The 15,977-nt window shown below is 43.6% G+C and overlaps 1 protein-coding gene across 1 annotated transcript in view; it reads left to right on the top strand.

Moving 5' to 3' along the window:
• Window positions 1-15,977, top strand: part of TANGO6 (transport and golgi organization 6 homolog) — a 103,997-nt gene that overhangs the window by 35,717 nt on the left and 52,303 nt on the right. Inside the window, exons 9-12 of the mRNA XM_077454168.1 lie at window positions 6,365-6,541; window positions 8,206-8,338; window positions 10,182-10,370; window positions 10,477-10,608. Coding sequence (XP_077310294.1) covers window positions 6,365-6,541; window positions 8,206-8,338; window positions 10,182-10,370; window positions 10,477-10,608 — 631 coding nt within the window. The remainder of the gene's footprint in view (window positions 1-6,364; window positions 6,542-8,205; window positions 8,339-10,181; window positions 10,371-10,476; window positions 10,609-15,977) is intronic.

The following is a 15,977-nucleotide window of genomic DNA, read 5'->3' as shown; positions in this document are numbered from 1 at the left end:
TCTCTCCATAGTAGGACTAAACATAGCAGATTCCTACCTAGACCTCAGGGCCCCTTTGTTGGGGTGCAGGAGGCTGGGGATCAGGTAGATCTTCCCAAATATTGGAAGATATTTATTTTTCCTCTTCGGATGTATGGAAGGAGTAGTTTCACGAGTCAGGTGCTTGTATATTCCCTTACTTAACCCCTTTGTTGTCTGCAGCGCAGGTTCTTGAGTTATCTACCTGGGGATGTTTTTCTTTCTATTCATGTATAGCTTATGTATTCTGAATGGGAACATTTCTATGAAGAAAATGGGGGGGTTCCAGCAATTGATGCTGCAATCACCTCAGTGAGAAGAGGTCTGTCAGTCTGGAATAAAAAAGATTCAGGCCTTGTTTGTTTCCATTACACTTGGCTCCCGACATAAGTCAGAGCCTAAAAGGAAAAATCTTTACCCTGGAAGGTGTTAACAACATATGCCAGCCTTCTAGGCTGGGGAGCAGCCCTGGAAGAAGAGTCTGTCCTAGGGAGATGGTCCAGGTTAGAGGACCTTGCCTATCAACTTTTATTTTTTTTTTAAAGTTTCGGGCAGTACGTCTGGCCCTAGAATCTTGGATGGTCAGACTACGGGACTGTCCTGTCAGGATTTAGTCTGACAAGGCCACGGTGGTGGCTTACATCAATCACCAGGGGGACACGAGAGGTTGTGCAGCCCAAAAAGAGGTGAATAATGTTCTAGTTTGGGCAGAACGCAACATTCCTTGCCTATCGGCAATTTTCATTTCTTTTCTTAAATCAGGGGACACAGAGCCATAGTAATAACTATGTGGGTTATATCGGCGTATCAGGTGCTGGACACTGGCACGCCCCTTAAGGCATGAACTTCCCCCATATAACCCCTCCCATTACTGGGAGTCCTCAGTTTTTTCGCCAGTGTCTAAGGTGTTGGGCACATGTAAGGATGTGTGTACTGAGCTCCACGGGCAGTAATCCTTTCATGAGAGCCAGCCATCCTGACCGGATCCGTTATGATGTCTCCGTAATGGACTAAATGAATGCTACCCGGCCTCGTCATCCGAAAACATGAGGTTTTGCTTGCGAATGCTTTTAAAGCTGGGCCCTGGGATCCAGTACTTTTTGATAGTGAAGCCAATAAAAGTTTACTGGCAGGGTCTTCTTGCAGGTCCAGGGTTGCGGGACTACCTGAGTGTACCCCTGTTCCTGAAGGTTTCCTTTCAAGGTCTAGGAGCCTACCGTGAAGGGTGAAGATTGTTTTTTTTATCTCTGATAAACCCTGCTGCGAGGAAAGGTAGGGGAGATTTTCTCAGGAATCTCTCCTTCCGTGTATTGTGTTGTCATATCATGTCTATGTTTCACCACTGGAGGCTGTATTAAGCACTCACCATTCTGATGCTGGAAACAGCAGAAGCTCCACTCTCCTCTCCATTCAAGCCAGCTCAGACCCTCCGGCCACACATGGAGGAAGTGGTTTAGAGCTCTGCAAGAGAAGCTGCTGCCTGGCGGTGGAGGGACAGAGCAGAGTGGTTGCTGGTCAGGTTTGGTGACACAGGCATTTTTCTTTTGACAACATTGTACTGTATAGCTAGGATTAATAGCAGTTATTGTACTGTACTATAGCCTAGCAAGTGAAACATTCTTTTGCTGGTACTGCCTCTGCTTTGTACTGTAAGCTATGGGTGACAAAGGAACCAGGAACTCCTCTAAGGGTTCTAAGGGGTTAATGGTATACTACAAACTAAAAACCCTTCCAAATGAATGGCTTCCTCCTCTGATAGGTAAAAAGAGAAATATGGCCAGTCAGATGAGCCGTCAAGGGTAGAACACTTCTGTCTCTGCGTATTTCATACAAACAGGTTTTTTCTTCTACCATTTAAAAGATTATTGCTATGATGTCTCTCCACAGTAGGGATAAACATAGCAGATTCCCGCTAGTCCTCTGGCCCTTTTGTTGAATTGCAGGAGGCTGGGGATCAGGTAGATCTTCCCAAATATTGGAAGATATTTATTTTTCCTCTTCAGAGGATCCTAACAGGGAGGGAGTAGCTGCACAAGTCAGGTGTTTGTCTACTCCCTTACTTAACCCTTTTTTTGCCTGCAGCACAGACTCTTGAGGTATCTACCTCTAATAGGGTTAATTTGAACCTCCCCCACCTGGGGATGTTTTTCCTATTCATGCATAGCTATGTATTCTGAATGGGAACATTTCTATGAAAGAAATGGGGGGGAGGGGGTTCCAGCTATTAATGCTGCAATCACCTCAGTGAGCAGAGTCTCACATGTTCAGTGGATAATGCACTGATGTTAAAGGATCCAGCAAGTTAAGGTTGTTTTTTCCTTTTAAAGACAAGATGTCTTTTGCAGTTCTGGCTGCAATGGAAGTAGCTCGGTCCATTAACCCTTTAACGTCTGCTCCACTATTTTGGTGGAGCACATTTTGAATCATGCCAATGCATTGGAATATGGATTCCAAAGGGTTGAGGAACAGGTGTGAGATACCTGAAAGTTCTGCCTGATCAGCAGGCCCGACAAGGGGCTGGTGTATTTGACGCACTGTGTCTCACAGATGCTATGAAGGACTCGATCGTTAAAGCCCTATGGCTTATACTTGGACTAGTGCATTTTTGCGAAGGTCCGTGGCTGAAATATTAATCAGCCAAAGCACCAGGTGAAAACCCTTAGCCAGTCTGTGTCCCTTCCTGGGGTATGACTATTTAGAATGGATAGGTACATCCAAAAGGGTAAAGCTCTCTTTACCAGTAAAAGGAGGTTCAGACAGTTCTCCTTTAATCATGCAGCCTCTCCTATGCCTTAGCTCCCAGGGGCAGCACCTGGATCTTGGGGGCGGAAAGCCCATAAAGCAAAATGCTAAGACCTTCTCGTGAAGGAGCGCACCCCCACTCGTTCAGGTGAGGGGAAAGGTCCTGCAATTCTCAAAGTCTGGCAGGAATGGATTTCTGCCATTTTCTTCTCTCTAGGTTACATCTAGAGTTTCAAGAGCCCGGATAGCCCAGTCGGCTTTCGATCTGAGGGTCCGGGGTTCGGGTCCTGTTTGGGTGCTACCTGTGGGGTCCTTGGGGCTGCTGATGCGGCAGTCTTTATGCAAGTTATGCAAGTGTCCGTCTCCAAAAAAAATGCTTCTAAGGTTCCAGAGAAAAAAAAGAAAGGAAAGAAAGAAGAGAAGTCTCTCTTTCTGGCCTCTGGATCCGCTGTTATCTCAGTGATATCAGAGATTCCCTTAGTTGAGCAGGGTTTTTTTTGGTGCAAACCTTTTAAGGTCTCAGAGCCAAACAGAGATGTAAGACCCATTCTAGGTCTCAGAGATCTGAATCGGCACTTGAATATCCGATCCTTTCATAATTTGATCGGCTGTGTCCATTCTGCAAGGAGGGAGTTGCATATCTCCATGAGCCAAAGTTTCCCGCTTACCAGAAATTTCTGTGGTTTGAAATATAAAATTATTTTTTCAATCGTGGCACTGCCATTCGGCTTAGCCACAGCGCTACAAGTGTTCTGAAAGATTCTGGCATTTCCTTTAGCCAGGTTAAGGGCTCAAAGCATAAAGGATCTACTTTTAATAGATCATTCAGTCTCAGGTCTAAAAACAGAGTCTGATCTCAGCTGTAGATATCTGAAATCTCTAGGTTGGATTTTTACTTTCTGCTTTAAATCATATTCAAAAAGTATATGTATTTTTGGCAAAAAAAAATTATGAAAAAAGACCAAATATAAAAAATAGGAATTATTTTCATTTATAAAACATATCCAATAAAATTATTTAAAAAATCGAATTTCTTCATCAATTTAGGCCAATATGTATTTATATTTTTGGTAAAAGAAAAAATCCCAATAAGCGTATATTGATTGGTTCATGCAAAAGTTATAGCTTCTACAAATTATGGGATATTTTTATTAATTTCTTTTTACTAGTAATGGCAGCGATCCGCAACTTCTAGCGGCACTGTGGGAGGTAAGCGGCGACCGCGGCCTGAACATGGCTAACACAGGCCATAGGTTGGATTCTCAGCCTAGGAAGATTCTCCTTAAAACCATCAAGGAGGTTTCTTGGGGGCTGGTTATAGATACCATACAGAAGAAGATATTCTTACCCCAGACGTGAATCAGTTCCATTGTAGGACTAATTCAACTTATCAGGATAAAGGAAAATTGCTTCATTCGGCTGCAGGAGATTTTTAGGGGAAATGGTGGCCTCCTTCAGGGCCGTCCCTTACGCGCAGTTTTATTCAAATAATGCTTCAAGACACCATCCTGTAGGTCTGGAATAAAGAGGATTCAGGCCTTGTTTGTTTCCAATACACTTGGCTCCCAACATAGGTCAGAGCCTAAATTGGTGGTTGTTATCCAGCAGGAGGGAAAATCTTTATCCTGCAAGATGTTAACAACAGATGCCAGCCTTCTAGGCTGGGGAGCAGCCCTGGAAGAAGATTCTGTCCAGGGGAGATGGTCCAGGTTAGAGGACCTTGCCTATCAACATTGTTGGAAGTTTCAGGCAGTACACCTGGCCATAGAATCTTGGCGGTCAGATTACGGCACTGTCCTGACAGGATTCAGTCTGACAGAGCTACAGCGGTGGCTTACATCGATCACCAGGGGAGGCACGAGAAGTCGTGCAGCCCAAAAAAGAGGTGAATAATGTTCTAGCTTTGGCAGTCCTTGCCTATCGGCAAATTTTAATATTTCAGGCGTACTACTTGAGACTCCAACAATCATTTCCGGGAGAATGATCTCTTCACCCCGACATCTTCCTAGCAATATGTCAGATGGGGTACTCCGGACATGGACCTATTCGCGTCCAGATTCATTAATAAGGTTGACAACTTTATGTCAAACAAGGGGTCCGCTAGCAGGCGTAACAGACGCATTAGTCTTCCCAGGGGATCAGTTTTCACTGATCTATGCATTTCCTTCAGGATGGCCACTGCCTTGCTAAAGAAGCTAAGGGTAAAGGTGATGGACTGGCCAAGCATGTCTACAGACCTAAACCCTATTGAGCATCTGTGGGGCATCTTCAAATGGAAGGTGGAAGAGGTCTCTAACATTTACCAGCTCAATGATGTCGGCATGGAGGAGTGGAAGAGGACTCCAGTGGCAAACTATGAAGCGCTGGTGAACTCCATGCCCGAGAGGGTTAAGTAAGTACTGGAAAATTATGGTGGCCACAAAAAATATTGACACTTTGGGCTCAATTTGGAGATTTTCACTTAGGGATGTACTCACTTTTGTTGCCTGCGGTTTAACATTAATGGCTGTGTGTTGAGTTATTGTTGAGGGGACAGCAAATTTACACTGTTATGCAAGCTGTACACTCACTACTTTACATTGTAACAAAGTGTAATTTCTTCAGTGTTTTCACATGAAAAGATATAAAATATTTACAAAAATGTGAGGGATGTCCTCACTTTTGTGAGATACTGTATACTTCTTTTTGTCAGGAACCATGAAACAGACAGAGACATAAGTACTATCAAATCACACTTGTTTATTAAGAAAAATAAAAGGTAAATTAAGGGAAAAGGGTAGTCAAGCAAGCCAGAGTCCAGTAGCCAGATCGGGTAGTCAGCCAGTCCAAAGTTCATAAACCAGATTGGGTAATCAGCCAGTCCAAACGAGAGGGACCCAAGGAGAGCAACTGCAAGCAGGATGGAAGCCAGGAGTGATGTTAGCAAGCCAGTCTTGAAACAACAGCAGGAGATGGTTCCTAGTGATGTGACCAAACGTGAAGGCAATGGAGAAATGAGCTGGAAGACTTTAAATAGGCAGGCCAGATGAGCACATCGGGAACAGCTGGTAACTGTGGAGAGAGAAGAGAGCTAGCAATTAGCTGACAGCTGAGCGGCCAGCCCAGAAGAGGAAGGGCTAAGCCAGCCCTGACACTTTTAAGCCTTGGTTGGTATATTTGAGACATAAAAGAGGAAAAAGGCCAGATCCTCTGGAATGTGGTAGTCCGTAAATGTTTGAGCTATCCTCCGGACCTCTTTCGAGTAATGACTTCATCCAGATTTTTATTATGCAAAAAAACTAAGCCCTGATGAAGGGGGATTACCATGTATCCCCTGAAATGCGTTTGTTGTCAAAACTTGATAGACTTTTATTTCCACAAAGAAAATGTCAGGACTGAGTTGTACAGCTTGATGCATTCTTCATTTTACTCTGCTCCTTTTCGAAGGTACAGATTTTCTACAATGCTTGAAAAACAAAATGCAAACATATTGACAATTGAAATAGCTTTTTTATTACTAAATTTTACATCTGAACTTTTTGTTTTTAAGAATAGACCTCAGCGAGTTTTGTGTTGCAGTTTTAAGCACTATGTTTGATTGAACACAATATGTTACCTTTTCCAGGTCACCAAGCCAGGACATCCTCCTGTGGTTCCTGGAGAAATCAGAAAGAGATTCTGCAGTTTCTACCTTGGCAGGGCTGAGTGGCCTGGAGGAATGTGTCCCTTCTCTGCCTCTCTGTTGCCACATCCAGCCAGGAAGCCATGGTGGAGCAGTCATCACTTTTCAAGAACAGAAAAAGTAAGATCTTTTACATTTTAGATTCCACTAGTTGTCTCTAGGAGGCAAGATCAATTGCTAAAAAGATCAGACTACAAATATGACTCCAAATTATGTGTAGATTTGATCTTCTCTGAGAAAACTGTGCACCTTTTTTGAAAGACCACAAGAAGCAGTGGAAAAAAATTACCAATAAACATGATAAATTAAGTAAAAATATGTTTACACTTAACCAACACATGCAGCCAATGACAAAAAATGTCTTTTTACTGGCCTTTTATCTTACCACTCTTCACAATCACGGCTTATTCATCTCATCCATTTTCAGCAGCACCTGTATTTGTGAGTGACTTTTTTTAAGACTGAAGCAAACAAAGAGCACAATTAGAACCAAAATATCTGATGAGCACCTTGAGAATTCATTGAGAAGTGCTGCTACATTCATCCAACCAGATATTGATGCGTTTGTTTATCAAAAACCAAAAAATTTAAATATCACACTAGTTTTATGTTGCCCTCTTTTACTCTTTTATAATAAAAAAAATTACAAAAGATCTTTTTTTTTTTTTTACTTAGATAGGTACATTATTTATATCAGTGATCGTTAACTTGTGATCTTTTCTGCTCATCGGATACCCTTATTCTTATGCCGCGTACATACAACCGGACTTTCTGGCAGACTAGGTCCGAAGGGATTAGTCCGTCAGACAATCCGATCGTGTGTGGGCTAGTCCGATCGTTTTTCAAAAAATATATCCGACGGACCTAGAAATAGAACATGTTTCAAATCTATGCGACGGACTCAATTCCGACAGACTAAAATCTGAAAACCATTCGTCTGTGTGCTGGTCCGACGGACCAAATACAATGCAAGGGAAGCTATTGGCTATTGAACTTCATTGTTTAGTTCCGTTTACGTCATCACGTTTGTGTGTGGCCAAGTCCGTTCGTTCAGAAAGTCCGACGATCTTCCCAACGGACTTTCGGCTGAGTTCCGACGGACTTTCTTAGTCTGCCGGAAAGTCCGGTCGTGTGTACGCGGCATTAGTGTATTTTATGTTTTGACCCAAGACAATTCCTCTTCTTCCAATGTGACCCAGGAAGGTCAAAAGCGATCGTACGATAATCTGATCGTTTGTACACAACTTTCGGGAGCCAGTCACGAACGTTCACCTGATATTATTCAATGGAACGAGCATTAAAAATGTTCACGTACAATACCAGATCGTAGGATTTTTGTTTAATTAGTACAGTTCTCATCTGAAAATACAATGCAATACAATAGATTATATCACTTGTGAATTTTTATTCTGTCGAACTGGAATTTTCATAACTTTATTAGCCTCTTAATTTTCGATATGAGATTAAAATGCAAAAAAAAAAACAGATCATCATTCGTCCGATAATCTTACCGTGTGTACCACACATTAAAGGATGTGGGTTGAATGATACTACCTTTCACCATTCATTTAGTCCAGAAGATTGAGGATGTCTTCTTTGTGGGGGGGGGGGGGGGGTACTGTGGGAACAACTCCAGATTGAAGTTGAGTATTGCAGCAAACACTGCTTTTATATTTTATCCTTTATTGTGTTATTATTTTTGTTTGTTACTTTGTTGGATTCCTAATTTAACCATTTGAGCTCATAGAAATGATCACCATTGCTCACTGCATTGTATCTTACAGTAGCGCAGATGAAGATGATGTTCTGTATGAGAAGGTGTCCTGGGATCAGTGGAGGATGCAGTGTTTAGTGGATTTACTGTCTGTGAATCCTCACACCGGACTGGCTGCAGACTTCTTCTTGTACTGCCTAAAGGTAGCCGCATAAAGCAAAGTGCAGTCTATTTCAATTGTTATCACTAAGTATTGAATCATCTTTCATTCTCCTGATATAGCACATTGTCCAAACTGTTTGAATAAAACCAGCCATAGATGGTTCGAATCTCGGTTTGTCCAGCAGGAGCCAGCTGACATTCGAACTATCTATTGACAGGCTGTTTCTACCCAAGTGGATCCTTTGGTCAACTTGGGTACAACCAATATGTTGGATTTTTACATGCGATTATTGCCAATAGCTACAGCTGCTAGCAATAATCATCCACCTGTAGAACACAATAGCACCGCGGGAGTGATTCCCCCATCAACGCTGATCAACACTGCAGCCCATGGTTGTAGGAAAGAAAATTGCATCATCTATGACCTGTCTAGGACCTGACAGCAGGGGCCTTCAGCCATCGGGATTGTATGCAAAACTGACAGGCAGACTCCTGAATGTCAGGTGAAGGCATTTGAGTGGCTCACCCCCCCCCCCCCCCAGTACCAGCGATACCACCCCCCCCCCCCAATCTAGATTAGCTTGGAGGCAATGTTTTGCGATCTGCATTGGAAAACATTCAGTGGAGACCAAATGAGATTTGCAGGGTCTTAACCTGTCACCTTAAAAGCATGATAAAAATATCTATGTGTGTGTGTGTGTGTGTATATATATATAATTTTTTTTTTTGCAAAAGACCTAAGTTACACCCAAGCTCATAAAATCGCCCCCCCCCCCCCCCCCAACCTATATGCACGTACGAACGTAAGCTCATGAGTTGGGGACGCCTACACGTGACGTTGTTTGCAATACACATGTTACATATTGGCAATCCCCCCCCCCCCCCCCGGTGTGAGAGCAACAATTCTACTACAAGACCTACTCCGTAACATTAAACTGACACGTATAGGGGGCTTTTGAAGTGTCGCCTATACAAAATATAGGGTACTGAAGTATGTCACTATTTTACAGGCGCACACAAATTTAAAGTTTGGTATGTTGGGTATCTACTTGGCACAACCTCGTCTTTTCTATTTTACATTTAGTTAATTTGGTTTCTGTTTGCTCTACAATTCACTTCAGTGTCTTTTTACTGAAATGTTGAGTTTCCTAGACCTTTGCAGTCATATTGTGTAACATAAAAAATAGGAACTAGGACTATTTTATTCTCTAGAGTATCTGCTTTTGGAAAACATTTAATGTTTGGGGGTTTTACATCATCTTTAGGCTCGGTTCACACAGGGGCGACTTGTCCAGGCGACTTAGCCACCTGACAAGTCGCGCTCCATTCTGTACTATGGAACCGTTCTAATAGGAGCGACTCAAGTCGCTCCGACTTACAAAAAGGTTCCTGTACTACTTTTGGGGTGACTTCAGGCGACTTGCATTGACTTCTATACAGAAGTCGTTTTGCAAGTCGCCGCTGAAGTCGTGTGCAGGTCGCGTCTGTGAGTCGTGCTGCAAGTCGTGCCGCCCCTGTGTGAACCGAGCCTTAGGGCTAAAATTATTTTTTAAACGTGTGCAAATAAAAACACAAAAACCGCTCAGTAACAGCAGAGGTTACAGTAGGTGAAGAAGTGTGAGAAGGATGTGATCGAAGTGAAGCATTTTTTGCAGTAATCATTAGCGCATAGTTTAGAGCCAGTGTAAGTAAACTCTAAAAATCATTTATCATGACGCTGAGGTTATAGTAAAAAAAAGTATTTTCTGGCTGTAGATTGAAAGTAGTACCCATGGGCTGCATTCAATATATTCTATTCTTTGTGATCTGTGTGCTCATTAGGCCCATGTAAAGCTGGTGGCAGGCTTCTGCTTGTAATAATGGGTTCTTTCTTGTTCTTTGTAGAAGCTGAGTCCCGTAACACCAGTAGAAGAAGGCGAAGAGCTCAGACCTAGCTCAGGGGACAGCTTGCTTGATATTGAGCGGAAGCTGACACTTCGCTACCAGTCACAAGAAAAATACCTTCAGCTCCTTCAGGTTCTCTCTGTGCTGTGCGAAAAGATCTCCGACTCCATCTTCACAGATGTCAAGCAGGTGAGAGATGGATAGTAAGCCATGCTGTGGTTTGGATAATCTTTTAAAGCTGGACAAGTAAAGGTTCTGTTCCTTGGGCACATTCACTTATTTTGTCTGCACACAGGTGGTAGAATTTGTGTTGATGACTCTAGAGAGGGCCTGTTCAAGCCTTTCCACCTCAGAGGAATCTACAGTGGCAACACAGACGCTGAGCATGGCCATGGGACTTGTAGCTGCCATGCTGGGAGCAGTGGAGGTAAGTGCATTATGTCTGTAAGTTAAAGTGCATGTGCCGTTTTGAAAGACAGTTTGTTGTAAAGGACTATGGCAAGCCAGCTGTACAGCACAGATGCTCTTAAGGTACCAGAGTGTCCATAATCTCAGGCCTTGCTTTCCTATATAGATCTGGAAAATCCCATGGCTCTTCTGCCCATATGGGAATAATCTGTTTAAGAACCACAATTGCACCTGTTCAAGACATTGAAGCTATTTGAAGTTGAACAAGGTGGAAAAAAGGGAGTGTCTGGAGCAAAATAAAAGTGAAGGAACTGACAATGATTGCAATTAAATTGCAATTTTGTCTCAATAATATAAGAAGAGCCTTGCTCCTCCTGTGCCCTTATCCCAGCTAACGATTTTATTTCATGTTACTGTAGCAGTACCATAGGATATGTTGTGGGAAAGTTGTCTCTCTTACCCAGGTTCTCGGATGCTTGAAGGCTAACCCCATCTTTTACACCATGTTACAACCATACTTAAAGCCAAGGTCCACCTAAATTTTTTTTTTTTAAAAGCCAGCAGCTACAAATACTGCAGCTGCTGACTTTTAAAAAATGGACACTTGCCTGTCCAGGGTGCCTGCAATGTCGGCAGCCGAAGCCGAGCAATCGCTCGTCTCTCGGCTGCCCCCGCCGCCATTCTCGGTGAAAGAATCAGGAAGTGAAGCGTTGCGGCCTCACTTCCTGGTTCGCTACTAAGCATGTGCGAGTCACGCTCCGCGTCCTCACTGGTCCCCGCTGTGTTCTGGGACCTGTGTGTTTCCCAGAACACAGCGGGGGGTGACACGAAGGGGCGTGACTCCCGCAGGAGTCTATTCCCGGAAGTGGGTGCAGATACCTGTATTATACAGGTTGGTGTGTAATAAGATGTAACACGGTGCCAAACAGACCACCTCAGCCCCTAAATAGCTCCCCCCCCCCGCTCCATGACAGTGTGTGGGGGTTTTCTTCCCCTGCAGTTGCTGTTACTTTTGAAATCAGTGTAACCTGTGAATGAAGGAACTACCAGACCCGTTTGCAATGGTAGACTTGTGACTTGGACTTGGTGGGACTTATGGTTCCCAATGGAGTACAAGTCTCGTAGTCCACTGGTTGCATGCAGGAAGCTGAAGGAAAAGTCTGCACGAGACTGGCATTGCACCTGCGATCCACTGATTGCAGATGCAATGCTTTTCATGCTGCTGTGAGTGGCTGCTGCCTCTGTCCTTTGAATGCAGGGAGAGAGCCGCTATAGAGGGCACAGTGCTGGCTTGAGTGAGTAAGTATTTAGGAGCGGGGAAGGTGGGACTATTTTTTACCTAAATTCATGTAATTTCTAGCCTTTCAACCACTTTAAGGTGGACTTAGCCTTTAAAGCAGTGGTGTCAAACTGTCGGCTCCCAAGCTGTTGTGGAACTCTGCCTGTGGGAGTCATGCTTAACTATCAGCCTTGCAATGCCTCATGGGACCATGGGACTTGTAGTTCTGCAACAGCTGGAGGGCCGCCAGTTTCACACCTGTGTTTTAAAGGAAGAGAAGACGAGCTTTACAAAAACACAGGAGGTAGAATCAATTGGTGTGCATAGGGGTAGGGGTTAAAGTGTTAATCATATTTAATGTTTATTAAGATATTATTTAGCAGTTGGTGACAAAACATTAATTCATAAAGAGGGCATGAGTCACTTTTCCATGAGATGTCAGGTTCTGCTTCCTGTCTCATTATATCGGTCAGGTAAAATGGGTCAGAGACCTGTAACCATTTCCATCATCTACAGATTACTGCATACATTGACTTTTAGGCTACTTGATGTTCCCATTGTGAGGTTGTAGGGTGCATTATAGTGGCTGATTGTCTTATGTTGACCAGCTTGTTCTTTTTGCATTGTTCTTTCATGATAAAATTGTCTTATGACATGAGTTTTTTAGTTCAATTGAATTATTTTCTACTTTGTGTCTTATAGTGTTTTTATATTTTTCAGTTCTTTAGTTTTCTGATACACGCTATCAGTCTTTATGTACAGACTGATCAGTGATGAAATGTTGAGAAAAAAGGTTTACAGGATGTTCTAGTTTGGCCTGACTTTCGAGGCAAGGTAGGATGCATAATTCATATAAAATCCTTTCTTATATAAATTACGCGTCCTATCTATAAAGTCTGTCCAAAACTTTCCTTTCTCTTCTCTGAACCATATTACGGATGTGGCTTTGGAGTGACCCTTTTTTTTTATCAATTAACTTTTTATTGTTTCCAACAATGCAGTACACATCATATCGCATTACATCAGAATAGTTCCACAAGAAAGAAAATGAGCAAACTATGGGATCTTCCGCCCTTCGATCCACAGGGAGCCCTCTGGAACAGGCATAGACCTGGCCAAATAGACTCCCCCCCCCCCCGATCAACCGGGCGAACACTGGATACAGGAGTATAGCGCCAACCGTCACAGTAGCCAGCGAGAGATCCCAATATCTATATGCTTAGATCTACAAATATTTCAGATTGCTCCCTTTAGTTGCTGTTATCGAAGCATCTTCTTAAAGGAACCATGGAGCACATGGAAACGAGAACAGAAGAGGTTAAAGAGTCAAGAAGGAAAGGAAAAGGAGATAGAAGTTATGTGAAGAAGAGGACATGGGAGAGATCAAGAGCGAAGGGGTAGACGATAGAAGGGATAAGAAAAAGGAGAAAGGACATTTAGGAAAAAGAAGGGGGGCGAGAGATAGGGGGGGGTGGGCACCGTGTGCGGTCTCGGCAGCGAATCACAGCTGGTCCTCCCGAAATTTCCATGGGCTCCAAACCACGTCATGAGCCTCTATCCGGTCCTGTATCCTGGCGGTCATCCTCTCCATCAATTCCACGTCTCTGATTCTAGTATGGAGCGCGTCTAGGGTGGGAGGCTGTACTTTTTTCCAATGCAGGGCAATGAGACACCTCGCCACTGTCAGGATATGTCTCGACAGTTTCTTTCGGGACTTTGTCAATTTGGGAAAGGGGATGTCCAGCAGGAAAGTCTTAGGGTCTAATGTCACTTGCTGATCTAGTACAGTAGTCAAGAGGCGCCGGACCTCTTCCCAGAAGGGAACCACGAGGGGGCACCGCCAGTAAATGTGGAACAATGTTCCCCTGTGGGCCTGGCATCTCCAGCATCTGTCGGATGAGGCGGGATAGATGGCATGTAAAACGTCCGGGGTCATGGAGTGACCCTTTTAACATTTTCAGATTTGTAAGTGATCAACCAAATCAGTGGCGTAACTTCAAATACAGGGCCCCAATTCTCAGAGCTTAAAACCTTCTAGGACAGTTAAGGTTTATAGGTCTACAATTTTTTTCTAAAGCATTACTAAGGTATATCTTTTTTATTAAAATGATAAATATGGTATTACACAGAGCAGCCCCATTCGCGATCTTGGCCCCTCCTCTTTTTTTCATGCCCCCATAGCAAGCCGCTTGCACACAGTGCATGCTTGTTCCCGAGTACAAAGACATTTTAGACAGTTGTGAGCTTCCACTGTGTGGCAACAGTTTGGACAAGACCCCTTTTTGTGTTCCAGTTTTCTTGCACCAAAAAGCCAGCTCCATAAAGACATGGATTGATAAGTCTATTGGGAAGGAACTCTCATGACCTGCACAGAACCCTGACTTCAACCTCCTTAAATTTCAGTTGTGAGCCATGTCCTCTCGTCCAACATCAGTACCTGACCTCACAAATGTCCCTTTGGCTGAGTGGGCACAAATTCCCCCAAAAAATGGAGAAGATTAAGCAAACAAGTATTTGAAATTTTGCCCAGTAGAGTAGGGACTGGCCAGAGGGGTATCACTTTGATGCAGTTAGCCAACTTGAACATAGTTAAGCCTAGTACGTACTACTAGATTTTTTTCATTCAACCCAGCAGTGCTAAATGAAAAAAACTGACAGTGATGCGTTGTTAGTACCCTGCTGTGCTGTTGTACTCTAACAGGGTGATGCCCCCCCCCCCGCTGGAACACCGATAAGTTCTCCCAGCCAATGATTAAGACCCGATCAGCAGACATTTTTCAGTCTCACCCCTTTGACAGAAGCCGGCCCAGCTTCTGTACACACTGGCCAAATGTCGGCCAAATTATATAGAACTGGCCGATACTGCCTGACCATCGGCCTGTGTGTACTAGGCTTTACATAGTTAATCTGGATGAAAAAAGACACCAGTCCATCCAGTTCAACCAGATGTTGAACAATTGTTGACATATATTGCAATATATGCTGTGATCTGAGCTAGCTTGGAATTGACAGCTAGCTGGTTTGGTAAAAGCAACCGGTTTATTTTGAGAAATGGATGAACAAAAATAGCTTTCCTCAGCCAAAACAAGTTAATAGTCCAAAGTTCTGGTACAACAAACTCAGCAGGCTCACCGCCAATCCTTTGACCATGCACTGGACTTAGGGCTCCTCTATGGCAAGGCAGGCCACAAGGGGGGTCAGCAACTAGAGTCTCTGCTTGTCTGAGAGCTCACACTTTACTCATAGCTTGTGAGCCTCTCTCTACACTCTACTTCTCTGACACGGGTGCTGATTTACTCCTATTTTCTTTCAAGCCTCTTCTGCCTGGGGCTTATACCCTTGGAGACCTGTTAGTCAGGGTTTGGAGGTTCTTCCCACCCAAATCTCTTCAAACCTCCGATATTTTGTGTCCCTAACATGAACTTAATAAACCAGAGAGTACTGGAAATCGGATCTCACTCTAGACAAACACCCCTGGAACACCGCACCCTGCATGGGTGATAACCCCTGAGTACAGCAATGTCTCCAAAACTGTTCCCCCCTTAAAGTGACTAGAACTCAAATATCTGGGTAATGTACCTGCCGTCCGGGACACATTCCCTGCATCCTGTACAATGTGCACCAACAATCCCATGATATTTAAAAAGTTTTGCTAGAAATGTGTTAGGTTGTATATCAGTGTGCAGAGGGTTAATTCAGAATTTTCACTGACAAATACACACACTCCAAATTTTTGGGGAAAGCCATTCCAGAAGAGTGGAAGCTGTTATACCTTTAAATGGGGACCAACTCTTGTTAATGCCTATGGCTGTGAAGTGGGATGTCCTGCAAGCTCACGTGGTCAGGTGTTTACAGGAGTTTCGACATAGAATGCCTGGCTTTTCTGATCCAGTAAAGCTCACTTCTTTGTAATGAAGCTTGCCTGCCTCCTACAATACATTAATGCTGGTAAATGAGGCAGTATGAAATGTGGGTGGTGGGCAGATTCTGACACTTCCCGGTGGTGTCGTAGCTTTACTTGTTCAGAACCGCTTGAGATTCCATATACAGGAAGCAATAAAACTAGCAGCATGCATATACAGGCATCTCTAACAGACACCTATACCATA

Source organism: Lithobates pipiens, unplaced genomic scaffold (genome assembly GCF_037356315.1).
Source record: "Lithobates pipiens isolate NorthernLeopardFrog02 unplaced genomic scaffold, aLitPip1_a1.2 Scaffold_10, whole genome shotgun sequence".
Classification (NCBI taxonomy): domain Eukaryota; kingdom Metazoa; phylum Chordata; class Amphibia; order Anura; family Ranidae; genus Lithobates; species Lithobates pipiens.
Note: the sequence above shows the minus strand (reverse complement) of the source record. Positions and strands in the feature narration are given on the sequence as shown.